The sequence below is a fragment of the Bos indicus genome, chromosome 10, assembly GCF_029378745.1.
Source record: "Bos indicus isolate NIAB-ARS_2022 breed Sahiwal x Tharparkar chromosome 10, NIAB-ARS_B.indTharparkar_mat_pri_1.0, whole genome shotgun sequence".
NCBI lineage: Eukaryota > Metazoa > Chordata > Mammalia > Artiodactyla > Bovidae > Bos > Bos indicus.
This window is the reverse complement of record NC_091769.1, coordinates 46,212,412-46,237,195: the sequence shown is the minus strand read 5'-3', so window position 1 is coordinate 46,237,195 and position 24,784 is coordinate 46,212,412. Positions and strand designations below refer to the sequence as shown.

The 24,784-nt window shown below is 44.1% G+C and overlaps 2 protein-coding genes across 5 annotated transcripts in view; both read left to right on the top strand.

Annotated features, from left to right (window-relative positions):
• The window catches only part of USP3 (ubiquitin specific peptidase 3), a 102,514-nt gene extending 85,033 nt beyond the window's left edge, over positions 1-17,481 (top strand). For all 4 annotated transcript variants that reach the window (XM_019968710.2, XM_070797443.1, XM_019968713.2 and 1 more), the window contains 4 exons: positions 8,656-8,774; positions 9,973-10,086; positions 10,222-10,289; positions 13,946-17,481. In XM_019968710.2, the coding sequence (XP_019824269.1) occupies positions 8,656-8,774; positions 9,973-10,086; positions 10,222-10,289; positions 13,946-14,111 (467 nt within the window). In that variant the 3' untranslated portion in view covers positions 14,112-17,481. The remainder of the gene's footprint in view (positions 1-8,655; positions 8,775-9,972; positions 10,087-10,221; positions 10,290-13,945) is intronic.
• A 142-nt stretch (positions 17,482-17,623) lies between these two features.
• Positions 17,624-24,496, top strand: FBXL22 (F-box and leucine rich repeat protein 22). Its single transcript, XM_019967832.2, has 2 exons — positions 17,624-20,360; positions 23,490-24,496. The coding sequence occupies exons 1-2, from the start codon at positions 19,852-19,854 to the stop codon at positions 23,833-23,835; spliced, it is 855 nt and encodes a 284-aa protein (XP_019823391.2). The 5' UTR covers positions 17,624-19,851; the 3' UTR covers positions 23,836-24,496.
• The last annotated feature ends 288 nt before the right edge of the window (positions 24,497-24,784 follow it).

Genomic DNA, 24,784 nt, shown 5'->3' with positions numbered 1-24,784 from the left:
AGTCTTCCTGTGAAATAGGCCAATCTCCCTATCCTAGAGCTTTGGCCTGAGGGGCAGGCTTCTGGTTTGACATAACATCTAGGGGCTTACAGAAATCCTCTCAGGAAACATAGGCCATGGAGGCCATCTCATAGATCACTGGTATCTTCTAGAAAAGTTTATACCCTCATCTGGACCCCAATTTTTTGGACTCTGGTGGGAGGGACACCTCTGGATCCCATAGGACTGTATACATTTGCATGCTTTAAAATCTGCTGCCTGAGATTCTTCCCTTTGGGAAAAATGACAGGTCTTGGCATATTGTCAACTCCTGAGAACTATTAACAATAAAATAGGCAGCTGTTTAGACAATCAGAAAGCTCTGAGAGACAGCCAACAGCTAGAGCATGGTTAGGCAGTAAGGTTCATCTCCTACACAAAATCCACTCCTTCAAGACTGGGGAGTTGGCTCTTGTATCTAATGCATAGAGTCAAGCCAAAGGACTATGGTCCAAATGAAAGAACAAGATAAAGCCTCATTAAAAAAAAAAAAAAAACCTTAAATAAACAGATAAGTAGTTGACCTGATAGAGTTCAAAATAATTGTCATAAAGGGGAAGAATGGGTGAACAAACAGAACTTCAACAAAGAGAAAATACAAGTACCAAGTATTGAAGTCACAGAACATTTGCATTACAGAAGTGCCAGAAGGAGTAGAGAGAGGAAGGAGCAGAAAACTTAACTTTGAAGACATAATTGCTGAAAATGCCCCTAATCTGGGGAAGAAAACTTGACATCCAGATCCAGGGAGCCCAGGGAGTTCCAAAAATACTGAACCCAAAGTAATTCACCAAGACACATTATAATTAAAATGTCAGAAGTTAAAAACAAGGAGAGAATCTTATTTTTCAGCAGACACTTTGCAGGCCAGAAAGGAGTAACACAACATACCTAAAGTGCTGAAAGAAGAAAATTCTATCAAGAATATTCTACCTGGCATATTTATCACTCACAATTGAAGGCAGGATAGAGTTTTCCAGACAGGCAAAAGCTAAAAGAGTTCACCACCACTAAACTGACTTTATAAGAAGTGTTAAAGAAACTTCTTTAAGATGAAAATAAGATGTTTTAATAACAAAAACATACAAAAGTGTAAATCTGTCAAAGGTAAATATATAGTAAAAGGAGTGGATTCATCACTTATAAAACTAGTATGAAGGTTAAAAGAAAGAAGTAGTAAAAATAACCATAACTGCAATAAATAACTGTTAAGGGATACACAATATAAAAGGATGTGACTTAAAATATGGGCAATAAGAAATTTAGAATGTGTTTTAATGTATTATCAACTTAAAATAGATTGTTATAAAGTTGTAACTCTTTCATATGTAAGCCTCCTGGTAACCACAAAGTAAAAACCTATAGTAAATACACAAAAGATGAGAAAGAAATTTAAGCATACCACTAAAGAAAGCTATCAAACCACAAAGGAAGAGAGCAAGAGGAGAACAGAAGGGAACTATTATAAAACAGCCAGAAAACAATTAAGAAAATAGTAATCGGCAATACCCATCAATAATTATGGTTAATTATGTCAAAAACTAAATGTAAATGTACTAAGTTCTCCGGTCGAGACAGAGCAGCTGAATGGGTTAAAAAAACAAGACCCACGTATGTGCTGTCTAGAAGAGACTCACTGCAGATAATAAGGACTCAGAGTGAAAGTAGAAGGATAGAAAAATATACTCCATGCAAATGGAAAACCGAAGGAAAGCTAGGGTAGGCATCAGACGAAATGGATTTTAGAACAAAGACTGCAATAAGAGACAAAGATGGGTGTTATATAATGATAAAGGGGTCAGCCCAACAAGAGGATGTGACATTTGTAAATACTTAGGCACCCAACGCAGGAGCACATGTCTATATAATACAACTATTAACAGACTTAAAGTGAGAAACAGCAATACAATAAATAGCGGGGACTTTAATGCCCCAATTATTTCAGTGCATAGACCATCCAGACAAAAAATCCATAAGGAAACACTGGCTTTAGATGATACATTAGATCACATAAATGTAACAGACAGACATACAACATTCCATACAGAAGCAACAGAATACACATTCTTAAGGGCGTAAGGAATATTCCCCAGGTAAATCACATTTTTGGCCATAAGACAAGTTTTTTTTTTTTTTTTGGGCCACATCACATGGCTCGTGGGATCTTAATTCTGGACCAGGGATCAAACTGGGTCCTCAGAAGTGAAAGTGTGACTTCCTCACCACTGGACCACTAGGAAGTTCACCAAACAAGTCTTAATAAATTTAATAATGCTGGAATGCTATCAAACATCTTTCACACCCATGATGGTATGAAAATAGAAGTCAACTACAAGAAGAAAATTGGAAAAGTGACAGATGCGAAGATGAAAACCACTTGCTGCTGAACAACTGGTAGGTCAAAGAAGAAATCAAAAGAGAAATCAAACAATACTTTCAGAGAAATGAAAAAGGAAATACAACACACCAAATTCATAGGATGCAGCAAAGGCAGTTCTAAGAGGGAATGTACATGTATGCTTAGCCATGTCTGACTCTTTGTGACCCTATGGACTGTAGCCTGTCAGGCTTCTGGGTCCATAGGATTTCCCAGGCAAGAATCCTGGAGTGGGTTGCTGTTTCCTTCTCCGGGGGATTTTCCCAACCCAGGGATCAAACCCATGTCTCCTATGTCTCCTGCACTGGTAGGCAGATTCTCTACCACTGCTCCATCTGAAAAGCTCATTAAGGGGGAAGCTCATAGTAATAAATGCCTACCCTCAAGAAACAAGAAAAAATTTGAATAATAGCTTTATACCTCAAGGGACTAGAAAAAGAACAAAAAATGAAATCCAGAGTTACTAGAAGGAAGGAAATAACAAAGATCAGAGCAAAAATAAATGAAATAGAGACAAAAAAGACAATAGAAAAGATCAGTAAAACTAAATGCTGATTCTTTGAAAAGACAAACTAAAGCGCCAAACCTTTAGCTGTGATTTACCAAGCAAAAAAGACCGAGGACTGGGAATTCCCTGGCAGTCCAGTGGTTAGGACTCTGTGCTTCTACTACAGGGGGCATGGGCTCAGTATCTGGCTAGGGAACTAAGATCCTGCATGCCATGTGGAGCGATCAAGTAAATAATTAAATAGAAGGCATATTAAAACCAATTTTTAAAAAGAGGACTCGAATAGATAAAAATCAGAAATGAAAGAGGAGACATTACAACCAATACCACAGATATACAAAGGATGATAAGGGACCACAATGAACAATTACATGACAACAAATTGTACAATACAGATGAAATGGATAAATTCCTAGAAATATAAAACCTACCAAGACTGAATTATGAAGAAACAGAAATCTCAACAGACCAATTACTAGTAAGGAAACTGAATCAGTAATCAAAGCCTCCCAACAAAGAGCATCCAGGACCAGACAGCTTCACAGGTGAATTCAACTAAACATTCAAAGAATACAATCCTTCTCAAACTCTTCCAATAAACAGGAGAGAAAGGAACATTTCCAAACTCATTTTACAAAGTCAGCTTTACCTGATAACAAAATCACACAAGGACACAAGAAAAGAACATTAGAGGCCAATACCCCTGATGAACAAAAACACAGAAAACCTCACAAGATACTAGGATACATGATTCAACAATACATTGAAAGTATCATATACCATGATCATGTAGGATTTATTTCAGGGATGCAAAGTGATATACCACATTTACAAAATGAAGGATAAAAATCATATGATCATTTCTATAGATGAAATTAAAAATTGAGAAAATTCAACATCCACTTTTGGTAAAAACCCTTAAAGTGGGTGTAGAGGGACTATTCCTCAACATAATCAAGGTCATATATATCAGGTCTGGTTTTCCCAGGTGGCACTAGTGGTAAAGAACCCTCCTGCCAGTGCAGGAGATAGAAGAGACATGGGTTTGATCCCTGGGTTGGGACGACCCCCTGGAGGAGGGCATTGGCAACCCACTCCAGTATTCTTAACTGGAGAATCCCCATGGACAGAGGAGCCTGGCGGGCTACAGAGAATCCCCTTGGACAGAGGAGCCTGGCGGGCTACAGTTCATAGGGTCACAGAGAGTCGGACATGACTGAAGTGGCGTAGCATGCATGCACACATGCCAGGCCCACAGCCAACATCATACTCAGTGGTGCAAAGCTGAAATCGCTTCTTCTAAGATGAGGAACAAGGTAAGCATGTTCCCTTACACCACTTTTGTTCAATACAGTATTGGGAGACCTAGCCATAGCAGTTAGGCAAGAAAGAAAGGGCATCCAGATCAGAAAGGAAGATGCAAACTGCCACTGTTTGCAAATGACATGTTATATGTATAGAAAATCCCAATGACTCCATAAAAACCAAAACCTGTTAGAATAAAGCAAATTCAGTAAGTTGTAGGATACAAAATCAATATACAAAAATCTGTTGCATTTCCATAATATGTTAATATTGAACTCTCAGAAATTAAGAAAACAATCCCAGGGCTTCCCTGGTGGCTCACTGGTACAGACTCCACCTGCCATTGCAGGAGACTGGGGTTCGATCCCTGATCTGGGAAGATCCCACATGCTGCAAAGCAAGTAAGCCCAGGAGCCAAAACTACTGAAGCCTGTGTGCCTCAGAGCGCCTGTTCCACAAGAGAAGCCACCGCAAATGAGAAGCCCATGCACTAGTCCCTGCTCGCTGCAACTAGAGAAAGTCCACGTGTGGCAGTGAGGACCCAGCACAGCCAAAAATAAATAAATAAAATCTTCTTTTAAAAAGAAAGCAATCCCATTTACAATTGCATCAAATGGAATAAAATACTTAGAAATAAATCCAACCAAGGATGTAAAAGACATGTACTTGGAAAACTATAAGACATTAGTAAAAGAAATTGAAGATGACACTAACAAACGGAAAGACATACTGTGCTCACAGACAGGAAGAATCAGTGGTTAAAATGGCCATACTACCCAAGGCAATCTGTAGAGTCAATGCGATTCCTATAAAAATACCAGTAGCACCATTCACAGAACTAGAACAAATAATTCTAAGATTTGTGTGGAGCCACAAACAACCCCAAATAGCCAAAGCACTCTTGAGCGAAAAGAAAAAGCTGGAAGTATTATGCTCCCTGACTTCAAATTATAATTCAAAGCTACGGTCATCAAAACAGTATAGTATTCACACAAAAACAGACATACAGATCAATGGAACAGAATAGAGAACCCAGAAATAAATCATGTATACATGGGTCAGTTAATATATGACAACAGAGACAAGAATACACAATGGAGAAAGGACGGTCTCTTCAATAATGGTGTTTGGGAAACTGGACAGCCATATGTAAAAGAATGAAACTGGACCACTAACTTACACACCAGTTAATTCAAAATGGATTAAAGAATTGAACATTAAGACCTGAACCCTAAAATCCCTGGAAGAAAACATATGCAGTCAGTTCCTTGACATCAGTCTTGGTGATGGTTTTTTGGATCTGACTGCAAAAGCAAAGGCAACAAAACGGAAACCACGTGGGACCACATGAAAATAAAAGCTTCTGTACAGCAAAGGAAAGCATCAGCAAAATGAAAAGGCAGCCCACTGAATTTGCATCGTGTATCTGATAAGGAGTTAATATCTAAAATATATTTAAAAAATTTGCACAACTCTATAGCAGGAAAAAAAAACCTGATTATAGTCAACCCTTGAACAATGAGGGGGTTAGTTCACATGTAATTTATAGGCAGCCCTTCACATACACAGTTCTGCTTTATGGGTTCAACCAGCCACAGTATTGTAGCTGCTAAGTCACTTCAGTGGTGTCCGACTCTGTGTGACCCCATAGATGGTAGCCCACCAGGCTCCCCCGTCCCTGGGGTTGTCCAGGCAAGAACACTGGAGTGGGTTGCCATTTCCTTCTCCAGTGCATGAAAGTGAAAAGTGAAAGTGAAGTCGCAGCAACCCCATGGACCGCAGCTTTCCAGGCTCCTCCGTCCATGGAATTTTCGAGGCAAGAGTACTGGAGTGGGGGGCATTTGCTACTAAACAGTATCTGCATATAAGTGGAGTCAGCTGTAAGAAATGAGCAGATCTGAATGGACATTTTCCCAAAGACAAACAGAGGGCCAACAGGTATATGAATAGATGCTCAACATCATTAATGATCAGGGAAATAAAAATCAAGACCACAATGAAATACCACCTCACACCTATAAGAGTGGCAGTCATCAAGAAGACAGCAACTAACAAGTGTTGAGGAGGGTGTGAGAAAGGGAGCACTCACTCACTGTTAGTGGGATTGTAAACTGGTGTTGCCACTACAGAAAACAGAATGGAGGCTCCTCAAAAAATTTCAAACAGAACTACCATATGATCTAGCAGCCCCACTGCTGGGTGGCTGTCCAAAGAAAACAAAAGCACTAATTTCAAAAGATAGATGCGCCTTCATGTTCATTGCAGCAGCATTTACAATAGCCAAGATAGTGTCCAGTGATGGATGAATGGGTAAAGACAATGTGATAACACACTCTCTCATACTCACTCACATGCACAATGGAATATAATTCAGTCATGAAAAAGAAATCTTGTCATTTGGGACAACATGGATGGATCTTGAGGGTACCATGCTACGTGAAGTAAGTCAGAGAAAAACATGCCGTATGACCTCACTTCAGTTCAGTTCAGTCGCTCAGTCGTGTCCGACTCTTTGCGACCCCATAAACTGCAGCACACCAGGCCTCCCTGTCCATCATCAACTCCCGGAGTTCACTCAAACTCACGTCCATCGAGTCAGTGATGCCATCCAGCCATCTCATTCTCTGTCGTCCCCTTCTCCTCCTACCCCCAATCCCTGTCTTTTCCAATGAGTCATGACCTCACTTAACAGAATTTAAAAAACAAAAATAAGTTCATATATAAGGGTAACAGATTGGTGGGTGCCAAGATCCAGGGGGTGGGGTCGGTAAAATAGGTAAAGGAAGTCAAAAAGTACAATTTTGCACTTGTAAGTCACGGGGATGTAATGAATAGCATGCTAACTACAGTTAATACTTTATTGCATATTTGGAAGTCACTAAGAATAAGTCTTATAAGCTGTCCTCAGAAGAAACAAATTTGTAACTTATGGTGACTAACGGTAACTAGATTTATTGTGATCATTTCACAATATATATAAATACTGAAGCATTATATTATACACTTGAAACCGATGTTATGGTTTTTAAAAGTATGCTTAAAAAAAAAAAAGTACATGGGCCTTCTGGACACATGTTGGTCTGTGTAGAATCTGGCCCACTCATAAACCCTGCTAGACTTTGCCCCACTAACTTCCCTGAAGGGGCTCTTCCTTATAGTCTCTCTAATGCCAAGGTTGACTATGACCTGAAGACTCTTGAGTACAATGTTGCCTTTCCTTATATGCTGTTTGTGCTTGCGACCCAACCAACTTCTCAAACCAAGCCTCATACTGTTTTAAAGATGCATAAGGGCATTATATATGATCTAAAAAGACAAGCCAAGAAATGACTGAACAAAAGTCAGGATAGTGAGTACTCCTGGGGTGGTGAGGGAGCTGATTGGGAAAAGGCACCTAGGAAGCTCTGAACAGGGCTGGCCACCCCCTCCACAACTCTAGGGGATGCCATTCACATCAACTCTGGCTCCTCGAGTACTAGATAGTCCATATCCTTAGCAGAGTGGTGGATACAAAGGCATTCATATTTTTCTCTAAAAAAATAGTATATCAATTCTCACAGAACAATGCATTCATTTTATATGGACTTCTGAATATATTACTAATTGTGCCAGGATTCGGCAAACTTTTTCTATAAAGGGCCAGATGGTAATTATTTTAGGCTTTTCAGCAAATAGTCTGTGTCACAGCTGCTCGGGTCTGCTGCTGTAGTGTAAAAACAGCCAGAGAGTATATAAATGAGTAGGTGTGATTATATTCCAGGCTTTATTTACAGAATCAGGTGGCTGGATTTGGCCTGGGGCCAAAGTTTACTAAACCCCAGACGACACAGTTAAATGTTTGAAAGGAAAAAATACACCTATGGTCCATCTCACAGGATTTTGAGTAGAGTGTGAAACAAAGGATTCACTGGTGATATTGTAGGAAGGTCAATGATGAAGCCTTTTGTAATCTATTTTGGAATAAATTCTGACTGAAACATTTGATGTAAATTTGACTTTTTTATGAACTTGGGGTTCTGTCCTTTGTTATATAAGACATTGAGAGAACACTGCTGTTTGAACCTTGATTTCATTAGGGAACCACTTCTGTCAGAATTATTCAGATTAATTCTTTTACTAATAATAGTAAACCCAACTACAATAATATCATCTGTCATGAACTGATCATCACCAGATGTTAGACATGATGCCAGGCACATTATACATGTTACTTCTCTTCCTCACAGCAGTTCTTCAATGTAGACTTTTTTGAGGGTCTCTATTTTGCAAAAGAAAAGCTGACTCTTCTAAGGTCACATAGCTAATAAAGCTGAGATCTGAACCTGAATTGTTCACTTTCAAAGTTCATAGTCTTTTTTTTCCTACAGTACACTTCCTCTATAAAAAGCATCCTCCTTTAATGCTGCCAAAATCAATTTTGGTTTAGATTGTCTTCGCAGTTTTACTGACTTAGAAGAACTTGATGAGACAGAGTTATATATGTGCCACAAGTGCAAGAAGAAACAGAAGTCCACTAAAAAGTTTTGGATTCAGAAACTACCCAAGGTAAGTGTTGCATTTCAAGTTATAATGCAGTTTTGAGGGGGAAAATACTTATGATTGGTTGGAAGACAAATTATTTTTCTAACTTTATACTTAAATAATCTGTTCTGCATTGGTCTCTAGGGTTTTCAATAAAACTAAGCCCTTTATGAATTCCTAAGTAAATATGTCCTGATCACTGTTTACAGAGCGCGACGGGTAGGGTTTCCCCACCACACCACCCATGCAGTTCTGTGACACCATAGGTATCCTACATACAATTCAACTCCATCCTGACACTACTTACTCAGAGAGAGCTTCGGATTCCACACGGTAAAGGAGCTCAGTCCCACAAGATTGCCCTCCACATCAGACACCATCACAAGCCCAGGCTGTTACTTTGGGCTTAGGCTTCTGCAGGGACAAATTACAAACTGAGGGTCCCTGTGACTCCTTGCTTGGACTGCAGACATCCGTCACATGTCCCCATTGTCACTCCTGCTTGTGACCGGCTAGGTGGAAATCAGAGGTCCCCATGACCCTTCTACCTTCTTGGGTTCCATTAATTTGCTACAGCAGCTCACAGAACCCAGGAAACCTGTCTGCTCACCAGATTATCAATTCATGACAAAGGATGTTAAAGGATACAAATCAACAACCAGATGAAGAGATAGGGCAAAGTCCTGAACAAAGGAGTTTCTGTCCTCATGGAATTTGGGGCCTTGCATGGTGGCACGTGGAAGAGCTCTGGTTCCCCAACCTGGAAGCGCTCCAAACCTCGTCCTTTGGGCTTCATTACACAGACACGACTGATTAAATCACTGGGCACTGCTGATCGTTCAGCCTCCAATCCCTCTCCCTTTTGTGGGTCAGGGAGGTAGGACTGAAAGTTTTAACTCAATTTCTTGATTGGTTCTCTTGGCAACAAGCCCCCATACCTCACTAACATAACAAAAGATAACTCTGTGTGCTCTCTTCACTGAGGAAATTTCAAGGCTTTTAGGATCTTGTGTCAGGAAAGGAGACAAAACTAAACACATTATTATAAATCACAGTATCATAAAAAGGTATTCATGGAAGAAACCAATATCAAAATCAAAAGAAAAACTGATGGACTGCCTAAAATATTATCTAAGAGATATTAGTACCATCAAGTAGTTAATTTTGATTGAAAGGTAAATTAACCGCTTGTTTACAATTTTTGTCTTTATCTCTCATCCAGGTGCTATGCTTACATTTGAAAAGATTTCATTGGACAGCATATTTAAGAAACAAAGTTGATACATATGTAGAATTTCCCCTGCGAGGCCTAGACATGAAATGCTATTTACTAGAGGTAACGTAATTATATTTGTTAGTAAAATTAAATCTTCACAGACAGAGGGTGGAGGTCATTGAGGTAGGGAGATGCTGATGTCATTGACCACTGCTCCTAACTCAGTCCTGGGATACCTTCTCCCCTGATCTGTAGCCCGAGAACAGTGGCCCAGAGAACTGCCTGTACGACCTCGCTGCTGTGGTGGTGCACCATGGCTCTGGGTGAGTATGCCAGCGGGCTCTCTTGGGGTTGGGAATAGGGCAGTAAAGACCTATAATTTTGTACCACTCGCAGTAACTCTCCCAGCTCCCTCTACAACAGATTCAGATTCATTCACTAAAATGGACAGGAATGGTCAAATTTAATTCAGATGACTATTATATCTATTACTTTGGGCAAGAATCCCTTAGAATAAATGGAATAGTCAACAAGAGTCCAAGATGCAGTACTTGGGTGCAATCTCAAAAATGACAGAATGATCTAGGTTTGTTTCCAGGGCAAACCATTCAAATCACAGTAATCCAAGTCTATGTCCCAACCACTAACGCTGGAAAAGATGAAGTTGAATGGTTCTACGAAGACATATAAGACCTTCTAGAACTAGCACCAAAAGAAGATGTCCTTTTCATCATAGGGGACTGGAATGCAAAAGTAGAAAGTCAAGAGATACCAGGAGTAACAGGTTTGGCTTTGGAGTACAAAATGAACCAGAGCAAAGGCTAACAGTTTTGTCAAGAGAATGCTCTGGTCATAGCAAACATCCTCTTCCAACAGCACAAGAGACGACTCTACACATGGACATCACCAGGTGGTCAGTCCTGAAATCAGATTGATTATATTCTTTGCAGCTGAAGATAGAGAAGCCCTGAACAGTCAGCAAAAACAAGACTGAGAGCTGACTGTGGCTCAGATCATGAGCTTCTTATTGCATAATTCAGACTTAAACTGATGGAGAAGGCAATGGCACCCCACTCCAGTACTCTTGCCTGGAAAATCCCATGGATGGAGGAGCCTGGTTGGCTGCAGTCCATGGGGTTGCAAAGTCAGACACGACTGAGCGACTTCCCTTTGACTTTTCACTTTCATGCATTGGAGAAGGAAATGGCAGCCCACTCCAGTGTTCTTGCCTGGAGAATCCCAGGGACGAGGGAGCCTGATGGGCTGCTGTCTATGGGGTCACACAGAGTTGGACACGACTGAAGTGACTTAGTGGCGGTGGCAGCAGCAGCAGCAGCAGCAGCAGCAGCAGCCGCCTTAAACTGAAGTAAGTAGGGACAACTACTAGGCCATTCAGGTATGACCTAAATCAAATCCCTTGCAGTGGAAGTGACAAATAGATTCAAGGGATTAGATCCGGATGACAGAGTGCCTGAAGAACTATCATTGTACAGGAGGCAGTGATCAAAACTATCCCCCCAAAAAAGAAATGCAACAGGGCAAAATGTCTGTCTGAGGAGGCCTTACAGACAGCTGAGCAAAGAATAGAGGCAAAGGAGAAAGAGAAAGATATACCTGTCTGAATGCAGAGTTCCAAAGAATAGCAAGGAGAGAGAAAAAAGCCTTCTTAAGTGAGCAATGCAAAGAAATAGAGGAGAACAATAGAATGGGAAAGACTAGAGATTTCTTCAAGAAAATTAGAGATACCAAGGGAACATTTCATGCAAAGATAGGCACAATAAAGGACAGAAACAGTATGGACCTATCAGAAGCAGAAGATATTAAGAACAGGTGGCAAGAATACACAGAATAACTGTACAAAAATGGTATCAATGACCCGGACAACCACAATGGTGTGATCACTCATCCAGAGCCAGGCATCCTAGAATGTGAAGTCAAGTGGGCCTTAGGAAGCATTACTAAGAACAAAGCTAGTGGAGATGATGGAATTCCAGCTGAGCTATTTCAAATCCTAAAAGATGATGCTCTGAAAGTGCTGCACTCAGTATGGCAGCAAATTTGGAAAACTCAGCAGTGGCCACAGGACTGGAAAAGGTCAGTTTTCATTACAGTCCCAAAAAAGGGCAATGCCAAAGAATGCTCAAACTACCGCACAATTGTGCTCATTTCACATGGTAGGATAATGGGCTCAAAATCCTTCAAGCTAAGCTTCAACAATACATGAACCAAGACTATCCAGTTGTACAAGCTGGATTTGGAAAAGGCAGAAGAACCAAAGATCAAATTGACAGCATCCGTTGGATCATAGAGAAAGCATAAAGAGAATTCCAGAAAAATATTTACTACTGCTTCATTGACTATATTAAAGCCTTTGACTGTGTAGATCACAACAAACTGTGGAAAATTCTTAAAGAGATGGGAATACCAGACCACCTCACCTGCTTCCTGAGAAACCTGTATGCAGGTCAAGAAGCAACAGTTAGAACTGTACATGGAACAACTGACTGGTTCAGAATTGGGAGAGGAGTATGTCAGGGCTGGTATGTTGTCACCCTGTTTATTTAACTTGTATGCAGAGTACATCATGCAAAATGCTGGGCTGGATGAAGCACAGTCTGGAATCAAGATTGCCTGGAGACCCTGATGCTGGGAAAGATTGAGGGCAAAAGGAGAAGGGGGCAACAGATATGAGATGGTTGGATGGCATCACTGACTAATGGACATGAGTTTGAGCAAACTCCAGGGGATAGTGAAGGATAGGGAAGCCTGGCATGCTGTAGTTCATGGGGTTACAGAGAGTTGGACACAACTGAGTGACTGGTAAAACTTTCCTTCAGTCTTGGTGAGAAAGAGTATTCCTGAGATACGTTGCAAAGCATGAAGAGAAGGCACCCAAAAGCAAAATGGAGAAAGGTTCATTTGAGCCCAGCATTCACAACTAGTCTACTGTCCACAAAATCCTGAGTAGTCATTACTCCAAAAGACTGCTGATTTCCTTGGCCAATTGATACTTAAATGGAGGGAAACAGGTATTATTTAGAATAAACTTCATGTTCTCTACTTTAAAGGTACATTTCTTATTTTGTTATATAACATTCTTGATTACTTTTTTCCCTTAAAAGCCTGTATTAGGGGTATTTTCTTTGCTTTTTCTGGTCTGCTTGAGGATGTTAGTTTTACCTTCAGACTTGGCAAGCCACTATCCATGTTGAAAATCCTCTTCACTCTGAACTTTGTGACATTGCTCTATTGACTTCACCATTCATAGTTACAAATGATAAGTCCATTACACGTCTGATTCTCATTTGCTTGTTTTTTCTTTGGACTAAAGAAATTACTTGAGATGTATTTGTTTGGTAGTTGACAGGGATACTCTTAGTCTGGTGTCTTCAGCTCATGAAATGTTGTAAGGGTTTTTCTAGCAGTTTGTGAAGGTCTTTGTTCTGTCTACAGGCTTCCTCCTACCCAGGAGGACTGACTCTGGGGCTCCATGTGTGAGTGGGTGGGTCATGCTGAGAAAGAAAAGCCTTTGATGGTCAAAGTAGGAGAGAAAGTCCTGGAGGCAGATTTCTGTCCTGTGCTCAGGTTTCTTCTAAGACTGATGGGAAATCTGGTCCTAAGTTTTCCATGTTTCCATAGGCCTTGACCTCTGCTTGTTAGACTCCTTTGATGCTTAGTTTCTCTGTTAATCCAGTGCCGTGTAAACACAGCTTTGTGTGTTCCAGAAAATCTTCAGCTTCTGGTCAGTCCATGGCACTCTTCCCTGTTTTCCAGTGTCACTATATTCCTTGTCATTTCGATGAGTTTCAAGAAGATAAACACGTGAGCTTAATCAACTGTCTTAAACTACATATCTCTAGAATTTATTCCATATAGTACTTATTACAATTTATTGTCCTTCTAATATTTTATATGGTTGCACAGATTCTTGCATGATTTCTGTAGTCTTCTTCTTTGATCATTTGACCTTTCTTTACAGGGTCGGTTCTGGACATTACACAGCATACGCAACTCACGAAGGTCGCTGGTTCCATTTCAATGACAGTACTGTAACACTGACCGATGAAGACACCGTGCTGAAGGCCAAGGCCTACATCCTTTTTTATGTGGAACGCCAGGCCAAAGCTGGATCGGACAAACTTTAATACCTCCTCCAAATCATTATTTGTCAACTATACCGGACAGACATTTCCAATTTTCCATAAATACTTGATCTAAGATTTAATTTCATTATGCACTTTTCAGTCTCCTGTTTTGGGTTTAGTTTTATTTTGTCAATGGTAGTGACTTATTGAACATGGGCACCAACTAATTTTTTTTTTTTTAGTTCTACCAGAAAACCTCAGCAGATATTTTGATTTGCTGCTTTAGTTGTAATAATTCAGTTTTTATATGTAGTTTCAAGAACTTAGTTCTATTTGACTTTTTTATATTAATGTTCAGTTCTCACTTTGAGGCACATTTACATCAATGCTTTGTTACTCTCATATGCTGAAAGCGAGAGATGTTCACGATTGTGAAGAGCAGTGTAACCACCTGCTGCCTTCTCACAGATCAAGGGAGCTCAGGTTGGCTCTAAACCAAGTTATCATGTGTGCTCGTAAATTTGTGGCTCACAAGAGTTCAGTGACTGCTCAGTAATCATTCTTTCTGCTTGTAAAAGAGAACAGGAAGGGCATCATTAAATAGACCAGGTGACTGCTGCTCTTGATATCTCTCAAAGGTGCTGTTTATCAGCACACACTAAATAAATCAGTTGATTTAGTTGTACCTACATTGCAAATTCAAGAATTACTTTTTTTGTTTGTTTGGGGGCACTTTCATAGATGAGATAGGGGTACTGTACAGTCCAAATAAGACCAAATACACTTAAAAGTGTTTCAGAAATTCCGTGACACAGCTCCATGTTATCCAAGTGTTATTTGTCCAGTGTGAAGAAACTGTAGTGTCGTGTTTGCCTTTTTGAGTCAGCACCTAATTCCCCCATTGGTTGTAGCACTGGGATTAACTGCATGTCCACTCTGGTCTTACTTCTTACTTGGCCACCAGAGGTTGAGATGCTACCTTCCAAAGTTGATTCTGACCATCACCTAAACTTCGGGTAACACTGTGGAGTCCACAGGAGGAAACTAAAGTCTTTAAGTTTTAACAACTCTTTAAACCTCTCACTGGCCTATGCTCATAGCAGAGCAAATGAAAATATTTTCACTTTGAATAAGCAGAGTTTTTGTTGTTTAGCTTAGCAGTCTTTTGAAATTGTTTTCAAGAAAAGTAGGCACCGGCACTACTTAGCTTTAATTCAAATTGAAATCTGGAACCAGAATCCCATCTAATGAAGCTTCCTGTGCTTTCCTCAAGTGTCTGAGTCAGCCTGCTGATCTTGGGGTGCTGGTGCACAGCGTGCAAATTAGTGAGAGGAGGAGGGGGCTCCAGCTAGGCCTGTGCGATAGGACCAGCACATTGTCACGTTCGCTCCTTGTTCCAGTCGGTATTTTCCTCTTGTCCCAGTTCTCTACAAGTTGTTACGGGGGGCAGAATGTAGTTAGTTTATGTTAAGCCAGCCAATCATACTTTCTCATATTTTTTTCTGTTAAAAAAAAATGGTCCAGATTTTAAGTGTATGGATGTAAAAGAAAGTTGAGTGGCACTCCCCCTAGCTTGGATATTTGAAGCTGCGGAAACAGAGCTGCTTCATTCCCACTTTAATATTAGCTGGAAAAATCCCACATTTTCTCAGAGCAGAACACACCTGCTAAACCGTTTAAAATAACTAGGAGCAAATTATGTCTGAACGTCTACCATCCAATACAGTGGTCACTGGCCACGTACAGTTAAGTGTTGATTTTAATTAAAAATATATTGAAAACTCAGTTCTTCACACTGGTCATGGTTCAAGTTCTCAGCAGCCACTCGGCACAGGCCCACCTAGGGCTGGACAGTTCCACCTGTGGGCAGAGCTCTCAGATGGTGCTGGTCTACAGTTTCACTCCAGAGAAAAAAGCTTTGCCAGCATGTAGAGATCTTAGAACTTAGAGAGCCCAGAAGATAAAATTAAGAGGAAAACATGTATTTAAAACAGTTTACAATGGTAAATTACATACGTCGAGCCACAACTTTTTGAACTACAAAAATGACAATTTCACATAACTTGATCTACTGTATCAGTACATTAACATCACATGACATTGAACTAGAAATGTGCATCTCCTCTGACCTCACTCCTATGAATCCAGTCTCTCTTGCTTAGAAGATACACAGCGGTAACTTGTAACATTTGCACTTAGATCACTAGTCTCTGCGTGGGCAGCAGTTACAATTCCAACAAGAAAGCCTCCGGCAGTGTTCATGGAGGAAAATGGCCTCTACCAAATGGAACTTACAACAGACTAGACTACTTTGTTGGGGAAAGTGGTGCTTACACAGGCAACATGTTGGCTTAAGAGATGAACACACTTCCTCTATTGAATTTTGGAGTGTTTCTATCTCTTCATTTGATTAAAGCAGACATGCCTGAAGGATACCATGAAGGTTCTTTGGAAAAGCGACTGGATCCATGTGAACTGTGCACTTGAACACCAGTGATGTAAATGTGCCTATTTCTGTTTTGAAAATTTAACTGTGCAGCCTTATCACGCCTATTTTGAAAGCTGACCTTCGTGCTCTTCAGGGCTGTTCCCTGGTGCCGTGTTGCCTCTAGCACGTGTGTGGCTTCCCACTCAGAGAGCAGTGCTGAGGCAGGGCCTCGCGCCAAGTCACAGGGCTCCTTGGAACAAAACTTCCTCAGAAGTCCTCCCACACAGGTGGGTGACAGAAACAGTTTGTGGCAACACAAATCTCTCTCCATGGTGGAGAAAACCTTTGCTTATCCACTGGATTCTACTCAGTGTCTAGTGATGACAAATGTAATAGAATTAAACCAGTAAAGTGTATGGGCCCTGGTTAAGTGTTAAATGTGTATCTCACCTGTGGAACCTGCTCAGCAGCTTGGTTTCTAGGGTTGGGGACATATTTATTTCTTCAAGCCAAACCTCTCCATTGGTTTAGTGTGTGTACATATGTCTAAGTACACTTATCCCACTTCCACCTCTACCATCCCCTAAACTCTCACGTTCCCTTTATAGCTGAAGTGGCCTCTTCACGTGGGCCCTGGAGAAGCTCCTGAGCAAAGTCTGTTTCTGCAGCCAGGAACAGATAAGGGGGACCAGAGCGTGGCTGCAGGAGGGTGCCCACAGCGCAGGAAGGAGTGGGAGTGGGTGGCATCATGCTGTAGTCCAAGGTCTGTGCATCACCTCGCTGGGTGAGGACCTTCCCCCTCAGGTCTGACTGCGATGGACTTCAGACTTCCCTCTGTGAGTGTTGGTTGTGTGAGAGGTAATCATTTCCACTGAAACCTAATTTGTATGATGCTGAGAGGATTACTTGTGCAAGTGACTGATTTAAGTTGTAATCATAGCCCTTTTCTGCTTCACCAACCTGAACTTTTATGGAAAGTATCATTAAAGATCTGGTCTCTTCCCTTTTGACTATTATTTCTGAACCTCTTTCAGTGGAGCTAAGTGATGATGTACTTGCTCAAGCTACAGGCCTTTGGAATGAGTCAACAGGTAGCAGGTTTTTACGAACCCCTCATCACCTGGGGCTGCTGGTACACTTGGGCCCAGACAGAATGACCTGGAGAGGCAGGGTTGGTGGCAGCAGGTCATCCAGTGCCACAGGCAGGTCCCAAGGGAGCTCACCCGCACTGCGTGACTTCGTCCTGTTCTTCCTTGTGACACTGATTTTATAAGAATGAGGTCCACTTGCCTCCGTCAGAGCCAGACTACTTTGAGGAACCAGGTTTGGGGCTCTGGGCAAAGGATCAAACAGGGAAACAACTGCCACTGTTAAAGACTAAATGCCTGCTTTACAGTAAGCTCCTGTAAGAAACGCCCTGTGTCCACACCCATCGTTTTTCTGGTACTCATTTGCCTGTTTCTGTCAGTCTTCTAAAACTGAAGACAGACGCCTGCAGCCCAAATGGTTTTGCCTCCAGTTCCCAAATTGCACGTTTCCTTTTGGCAGCCATGCTGGTCAGAGGCTGTGGAGGAGCCGAGCTCCACAGGGCGGAGAGGGAGGGGCTTGGAGGAACAGCTGCCAGAACACCCGGCTGTGAGTCACAGCCCTCCCTGTAGGCAGGCATGCCTGTGGACCCACCCTATATTCTGGGGTGCCTCCTACCACCCCACGTGAGGAGCAGTGATGTGGCCCGGCTCTGCCCATATTTGCTGCTCAAGCAGAGCTGTTGAAGTGCAGCTTGGGAGACACAAGTGTGGCTGGCATGCTTACACTACTCTGCCTTTAAGAAGGTGAAAGAACCAACTACTTCCAGGGATCAGCCCTCTAAAAAGTACTGGTTTGGAAAGGATTCAGGAGGGAAATCCTAAAGGCTTTCCAGTAAACACACCTGTGGTGCAGCAGTACCTTTTATATAAGTTTAACTAGAGCCCAAAGAGGGACTCTGGCTGTCAGCTGTCATTTGAACAATTAAAATGATTAGTGTGAAGTATGAGCAGTTCCTAGGAACCCTTTCCTTGAGAAATACATCTTGCTTTTGGCTGTTTTCTTGATGTATGTTGTTTTTAAGAAAAGTCATGCTTTCCACTTGACCTTGGCAGTGGTGGGGTAACCTGGGCACAGGGGACCACTGAGACTGGCTCCTCAAAGCAAGGGAGTGCGCCACAATGGCTACATTCACCCCTAGGCTGCATTCTGCTTTTACAGGCAAAGCTGCACCAGGTCTGACCAAGCCTCAGTTCCGGAAGAGGGTCCTGGCACGTGTGCTTCATCTGCACAAGGGGAAACAGTATTCCCATTCCTTCCAATTCTAATTATGTGAGAAAGGAACCAATAGTAACCACTGAGGTGGCCTCCTCTAGCAGAGGAAAAATGGTTCTCATCTCACTACTGCAGCCCCCAAACCAAGCAAGACATAGGAGTTCACAGGAGGGGAAATAGTAGGGTCTGGTGAAGGACTGGGAGCGAAGCGGTACTAGAAAATGGATCCAGAGATTAAGAAATCTCAGTTTTGTGTTAGGAAGGGAGAACTCATGAATAAAACCTCCAGGCAACTTACCTAGCAGCTTAACTGCCGGGAACTAAACTACACACATTCACAAGGAGGATGTGTGGCTGGCTTACAGGGCAAGAGTAAAATACTTCAACTTGTAATTGCTTTAAGCAGTTTTGTATTAAGAGTTACTTCATCCATCCTGGCACTTGGGGAAATATAGATTTAGATACAGCAGGACACGTAACTGGAAAAATGTAAAGCCAAGTAAACAAGTTTAAAATGTGACACACACACACACACACACAAGAACCCTGGAGAGCGAGAAGCTACTCAACACGAATCTTTTATGGAAAAGCTCAGGGTAAAAACAGAGCCAACTGGGAAATCCCTCTGCTTGGAGGGAAGCAGCAGGATTTGAAGGTAGTTCAGCCTAGGCTGGAAACCATCACTATGGAACAAAATAACTGAAAAGGGGCATCAACCATGGCTTCTGCTTACACCTCCGAGCATAAAACCATCACCTTTAGTTCTTTATAGACAGCAGGCTTCTTCATATTGAAAGTAGAGCCGAAGACTCATATTGATGTCCCAGGAAATAAAGCCAGATACTATTTACAATGAGAGTCCCTCCCAGTGAGTAGAGGCTGCAAGCCCGGACAAAGGTGGTCCAGCCAACACCTCGAATGAAAATGCCAAAAGAGCTCTCTGCCTAATACCATTGTCAGCTAAAAGGAAAGAAATCCCCTTTAAGGAGGCTATTGAACTTCAATATACTGCTTTTCTGCCAGGGTTTTCAATTCCTCTGAACATAAGCCGAGCCACAGACTGCCCCACGTATGTCTGGGTCTGGGCTTCCCTCCTCCTCAGAGCGCCAGCACCAGTTGTCGGCCAAAAATAAACACCATTCTTCAACCATATATGTCCACCAGCCCGGAGCTGGGGAGGAGCAGCTGGAGGTAGGTCAGGTCCCTGGGCTCCAGCCACACTCAGTGGTGTGGCCACTGCGTACCATGCACATCACCCAGCTCAATCGGGAGTGCCTGCTGCACCTCTTCTCCTTCCTGGACAAGGACAGCAGGAAGAACCTTGCCAGGACCTGCCCCCAGCTCCAGGACGTGTTTGAGGACCCTGCACTCTGGCCCCTGCTGCACTTTCGTTCCCTCACAGAACTCAAGAAGGACAACTTCCTCCTGAGCCCGGCGCTCAGGAGCCTTTCCATCTGCTGGCACTCCAGCCGCGTGCAGGTGTGCAGCATCGAGGACTGGCTGAAGAGCGCCCTCCAGAGGAACATCTGCAGCCGGCACGAGAGCCTAGTCAATGATTTCCTCCTCCAGGTGTGCGACAGGTAGGCCGCCTCCTGAGCAGCGCTGGCATCCAGAGCTCTGGGAGGCTCCTGGGGGTCTGGGAAGAGTGAATTACGAGACCAAGATGGTTCTGCTTCTGGGTGCCTCAGCCTAGGCCCAAGGCAGACCCTCCAGGCCCACCCACTGCACAGTCTCCACAGGATGGACAGAATTATGGGGGGAAAGGGCGCCAATCCTCCTCTTAGCCTCACAGGTCCTGGAGCTGCTTCAGCAGAGAGGAAGAACTAGGCTTCAGCCTCTCCCTGTGCTTCTGGCAGCTGTCCTCCCTGGCAGCCATTAAGGGCTGGGTGGGTCCAGCTGGGCCTTCATTTTCAGTGTCAGGCCCCAGGAAAAGGTTTCAAGATTCAGCAATCAGCTCACCCCCTTGACTCTGCTCCTGGCAAGCATACCCCAAGACCTGTGAAGTGCAGCTGAAGGAGGGTTAGGCTGCTCAGCTCTGGGTTAGATGAACCAATCCAGGCTCCAGCAGGGGTGCAGACAATGGTTTCCTTATGAGAAACTTACTCATCTTCACAGTACCTGAAGTTACTGCGAGGATCAGTAAACTGAAGGGAAGAGTGCTGTAGCCCAAGTTCTCAAATGAGTAAATCAAAAAGTCTGACAGGTTGTGTGATTTGTGCCACAGTCTAGGATTATCTGATTTTAGCAAATAAAGATTCAAGAGGCCCAGATAAATTTGAACTTCAGATAGACGGAATAATTTTTGGCATAAGTATGTCCTAAATACATCCTATATTTGACCTGTCGACCCCACAGTGGCAAGACTCCCTTCAGTGTCACAGCCTCCTGCCCAGAGCAGTCCACGAAAGAATAGCCTTCCTCAGCCAGGCTCTCCCTGAGCCTTTACCAGTCCTGACCTGCCTTTGAGGAAATGATCCCCTCGTTCACTAACAAACTAGGTTCAGTCTGCTTGTTGCCACCCAGGTTTAACAGCTGCTGTATTCTGGCAGCCTAACAAAGAACAGAAGCAAATAGTGTAGTGGCCCCTCCTTTTTTTTTAAGGCCATAGAAGAAAATAGATGGATTTGGGGTTGGTCCCTAATGAGACCATGCCATTTTGATGGGTTTAACAAGACCCAGTAAACAAACAGGGAAGTGATACATGCAGGGCAAAAAGCCTGCCCTAAATTTCTTCCATTCTTCTTGTAAGAGAAGCAGGTATAACCCCCCAAACTAGCAAGGCGTGGACTGTACGTGTCTGGGTACAGCGCGGGTCATGAGCGTCGTACAAAAGCAAAGGGCTTGGGGCTGAGCCCCCCGGTACTGCTACTGTCTGACCATGTGACGCCCCAGCCCAAATATTTAAATTAATTCAACTTCATTTCTTCCCCTGTGAAATGGGATAAACTGCATTATCTCACAGGATACTTTGGGATTAAATGACACAGTAGCACTGTTACATAGTAGGTACTGATACCTGTGCACCAAACCTAGATCTGGCCATCACCTGGGGACAGCTAAGGATGGCTGCGTAGGGAGTCCATGGTTTCTTTTGATGGTTTCTTCCTGCCTCCGGATTATTCTAAAGGTTCTCAAGAGAAAGGAATCATGTTAACAGCCTTGGGGCTTGAACGCCTACCTATTCCTCACCACCACCATGAAGATAACAGTTTCTCTCCCACTTGACAGATGAAGAGGTGGTGCAGCAAGGTTCAGGTATTTGTCCTGAGTCAGATAGCAAATAAGACACAGGCAAATCACTTGAGCTCCCTGAGCCAGTTTCCTCATTCAAGAGACTGGGGGTGGAAGGCAGATATGAAGACTAAGGAAGATGTGCAAACTTGGAAAGATGGGGTGTTCTTGGTGTGTGGTTGCGGCCACGTCCAGTCTACTTTAGTTCCTTATTTCCTTCCTAAAGCAAAGGGAGCTGAGCTGGCTCGGTCAGGTGCAGCCCAGGGGCACTGAGGGAGGCTGATGGGAAAAGGGAAATCCTCTGTGGCCTGGCTCCAGCTTCCTCTGGCAAGAGGAAGCCAAGGCCTGCACCCATGAGACAGGTTCTTGACTGGAAGCAGTCTGGTCCTGCCTGCTCCCAGGAAACATGGCTTAGAAGCGCCTACAGAAGGCCTTGCACAGGCTCCAGACACTTCTAATCTCATTTAGTCCTCAGGACAACCCCACTGGAGGGCATTATTCTCTCCCAGCCAACCTCAAACATACATACCAGGTAATGAGTGACAATCAAGGTCACGGCACAGAGAAGCCACCTCCAACTTTGCTCAAGATCTTTTTCCCAAGCAGTTGCTGGTAAGGTTGGTGCAGAGACAACCCCCTACCCCCATGCTTTCTGGACAAGCTACCTGTGTCCCTGACTGTATCCACAACAGGCCTGGGTCTAGCTACCTGTGGATCTTGACTTCTGGCAGGCTGGCATCCCAGTGGAGTTGCAGTAGCTGCCTCAGTAAATTGAGCTGAAACCAGGGCTCTAGAACTCAGAACCAATACTTATAGGGGGCCCCGATGGCCAAGAGTTGTAATGGGCCTGACTCTAAGACACTTCACAGGAAACCCTCTCTGCACTGTCCTGCCGAGATCACCAGGGCCTCAGCTTGAAGCTAGACTTGAGCTGTCACCATGCACCGCTTTCCTCACCCTCCTAGAAACCAGCATCGCCTATGTCCACAGCAGGACGGGGGTTTGTGCTCCTGGGGATAAAAGCCCACTCATAGCCAAGTATGGTGAGGTGGAGTAGCAGAAGAGCAAGGGAAGTGGGTCCCAGTTCAGATCCCGGTTGTGTCACCGTGGGCAACTTCCCAAAGGGAAACTCGCTAGATCCGATGAAAGCAAAGATCGCTCAATCGGATCCAACTCTTTGAAACTCCATGGACTATATAGTCCATGGAATTCTCCAGGCCAGAATACTGGAGGTAGTCTTTCGCTTCTCCAGGGCATCTTCCCAACCCAGGGATCGAACCCAGATCTCCCGCATTGCAGGCGGATTCTTTACCAGCTAAGCCACAAGAGCTAGACCCGGTACTCCTCTATAAGATGCGGTCTCCCAAAGTTGGCACTGGGGCCAACCAGCCAGGGAGCTAGGGGGCGTGACCGGGGGCGGCCGCACGCTAGCAGGCTAACCGCATCCTCCTCGGCCCGGGCCCGCGTTCTCTCCGCAGGTGCCCCAACCTGGCATCCGTCACGCTGTCTGGCTGCGGCCACGTCACCGACGACTGCCTGGCGCGTCTGCTGCGCTGCTGCCCGCGCCTGCGCGCGCTGCACCTGGAGAACTGCGCGCGCGTCACCAACCGCACGCTGACGGCCGTGGCGGCGCACGGGCGCGCGCTGCAGACGCTGCACGTGGACTTCTGCCGCAACGTGAGCGCGGCCGGCCTGAGGCGGCTGCGCGCCGCGTGCCCGCGCCTGACGCTGCGCGCCGAGCACAGCGCGGCCATGATCCCGGACCAGCTCCCGCGCGGCCCGCACGCGCCCGGCGCCGCCCTCCGCAAGTTGCTTTTGCGCTAGGCCCGCCGGGCCGCGGGGCAGGACACCGGCCCCAGGTCTCCGAAGGAGCTACTTGTGTTGAACGCCAGCTCCTAGACAGCCGCCACATCTTCAGCCAAGACGGATACAAGCGCCCACCCCATATTACGATTTTATACATTGGCTGAGTGCGAGATTTGATGGCCGGATGCTTGGAAAACGCTCGATTGTTTCTCGCTAAACACCAGCACACTTTTGTTTACCCTGCGACCCGGGTTCTCCACTTGGGCTCTATCCCATGCTTCGCGGCTGAGGCTGCAGCTGCGGGGAGGGGAAGGGGACGGGGGTGTCCTTAATCACCCCCGTGGGGAAGTGTGGCCAACCCGAGCTCCCCAGGGGTGTGTGAGGGACAACCCTCTCCCCAACCCCTCCTTGCTGCGCCAGAGGAAGAAGGGGTAGAACCCTGGGCCTGAGAGAGCCGAGCCTTTGCTCCTTGCCCACCCCCAACTCTATTTGAGCGATTCTAGAAAATTCTTGTTGATGTGATTCTTTCATAAACTGCAGCTATGCTTGTTTTCTACCGTTCTCCCATCCATCAAAAACGAAGAAAATCATTGGACAACCCCAAAGTAAAGACTTAAAAGCAGCAGCCCTGGTTAAATCTTTGGTTAACGGAACCATTAAAAGCCAATGCAAAGTTAAATTTTTACCTGCTAGATTTGAACGTTGGGCACACGCCTTGAGTTCAATTTCATAGCTTTAGTCACTGCTGTCCCACCTTTAGGCACCAAAGTAGAGGCTTTCAGTCATCAGTCACCTGCAGCCTCCTGGTTCCAGGTACAGCGCGAAAATTTGGGGGAAGAGGGGAAGGCAGGGAGAATGGTGAAGTGGTGGGCGATATTCACCCTGGCTACTCCCACCACCAGCTGAGATCAAGGCCCTTGACCCACCTGAGACCAGGTGTTTCTTCTTTGTGAAAGGGGCTATTGAT

Bases quoted from the DNA above. Each gene is read 5' to 3' on its own strand.
- FBXL22 (XM_019967832.2), top strand. From the start codon at position 19,852: ATGTCTGGGTCTGGGCTTCCCTCCTCCTCAGAGCGCCAGCACCAGTTG. The intron at 20,361-23,489 runs GTAGGCCGCCTC...TTCTCTCCGCAG, and splicing joins CTCCTCCAGGTGTGCGACAG to GTGCCCCAACCTGGCATCCG.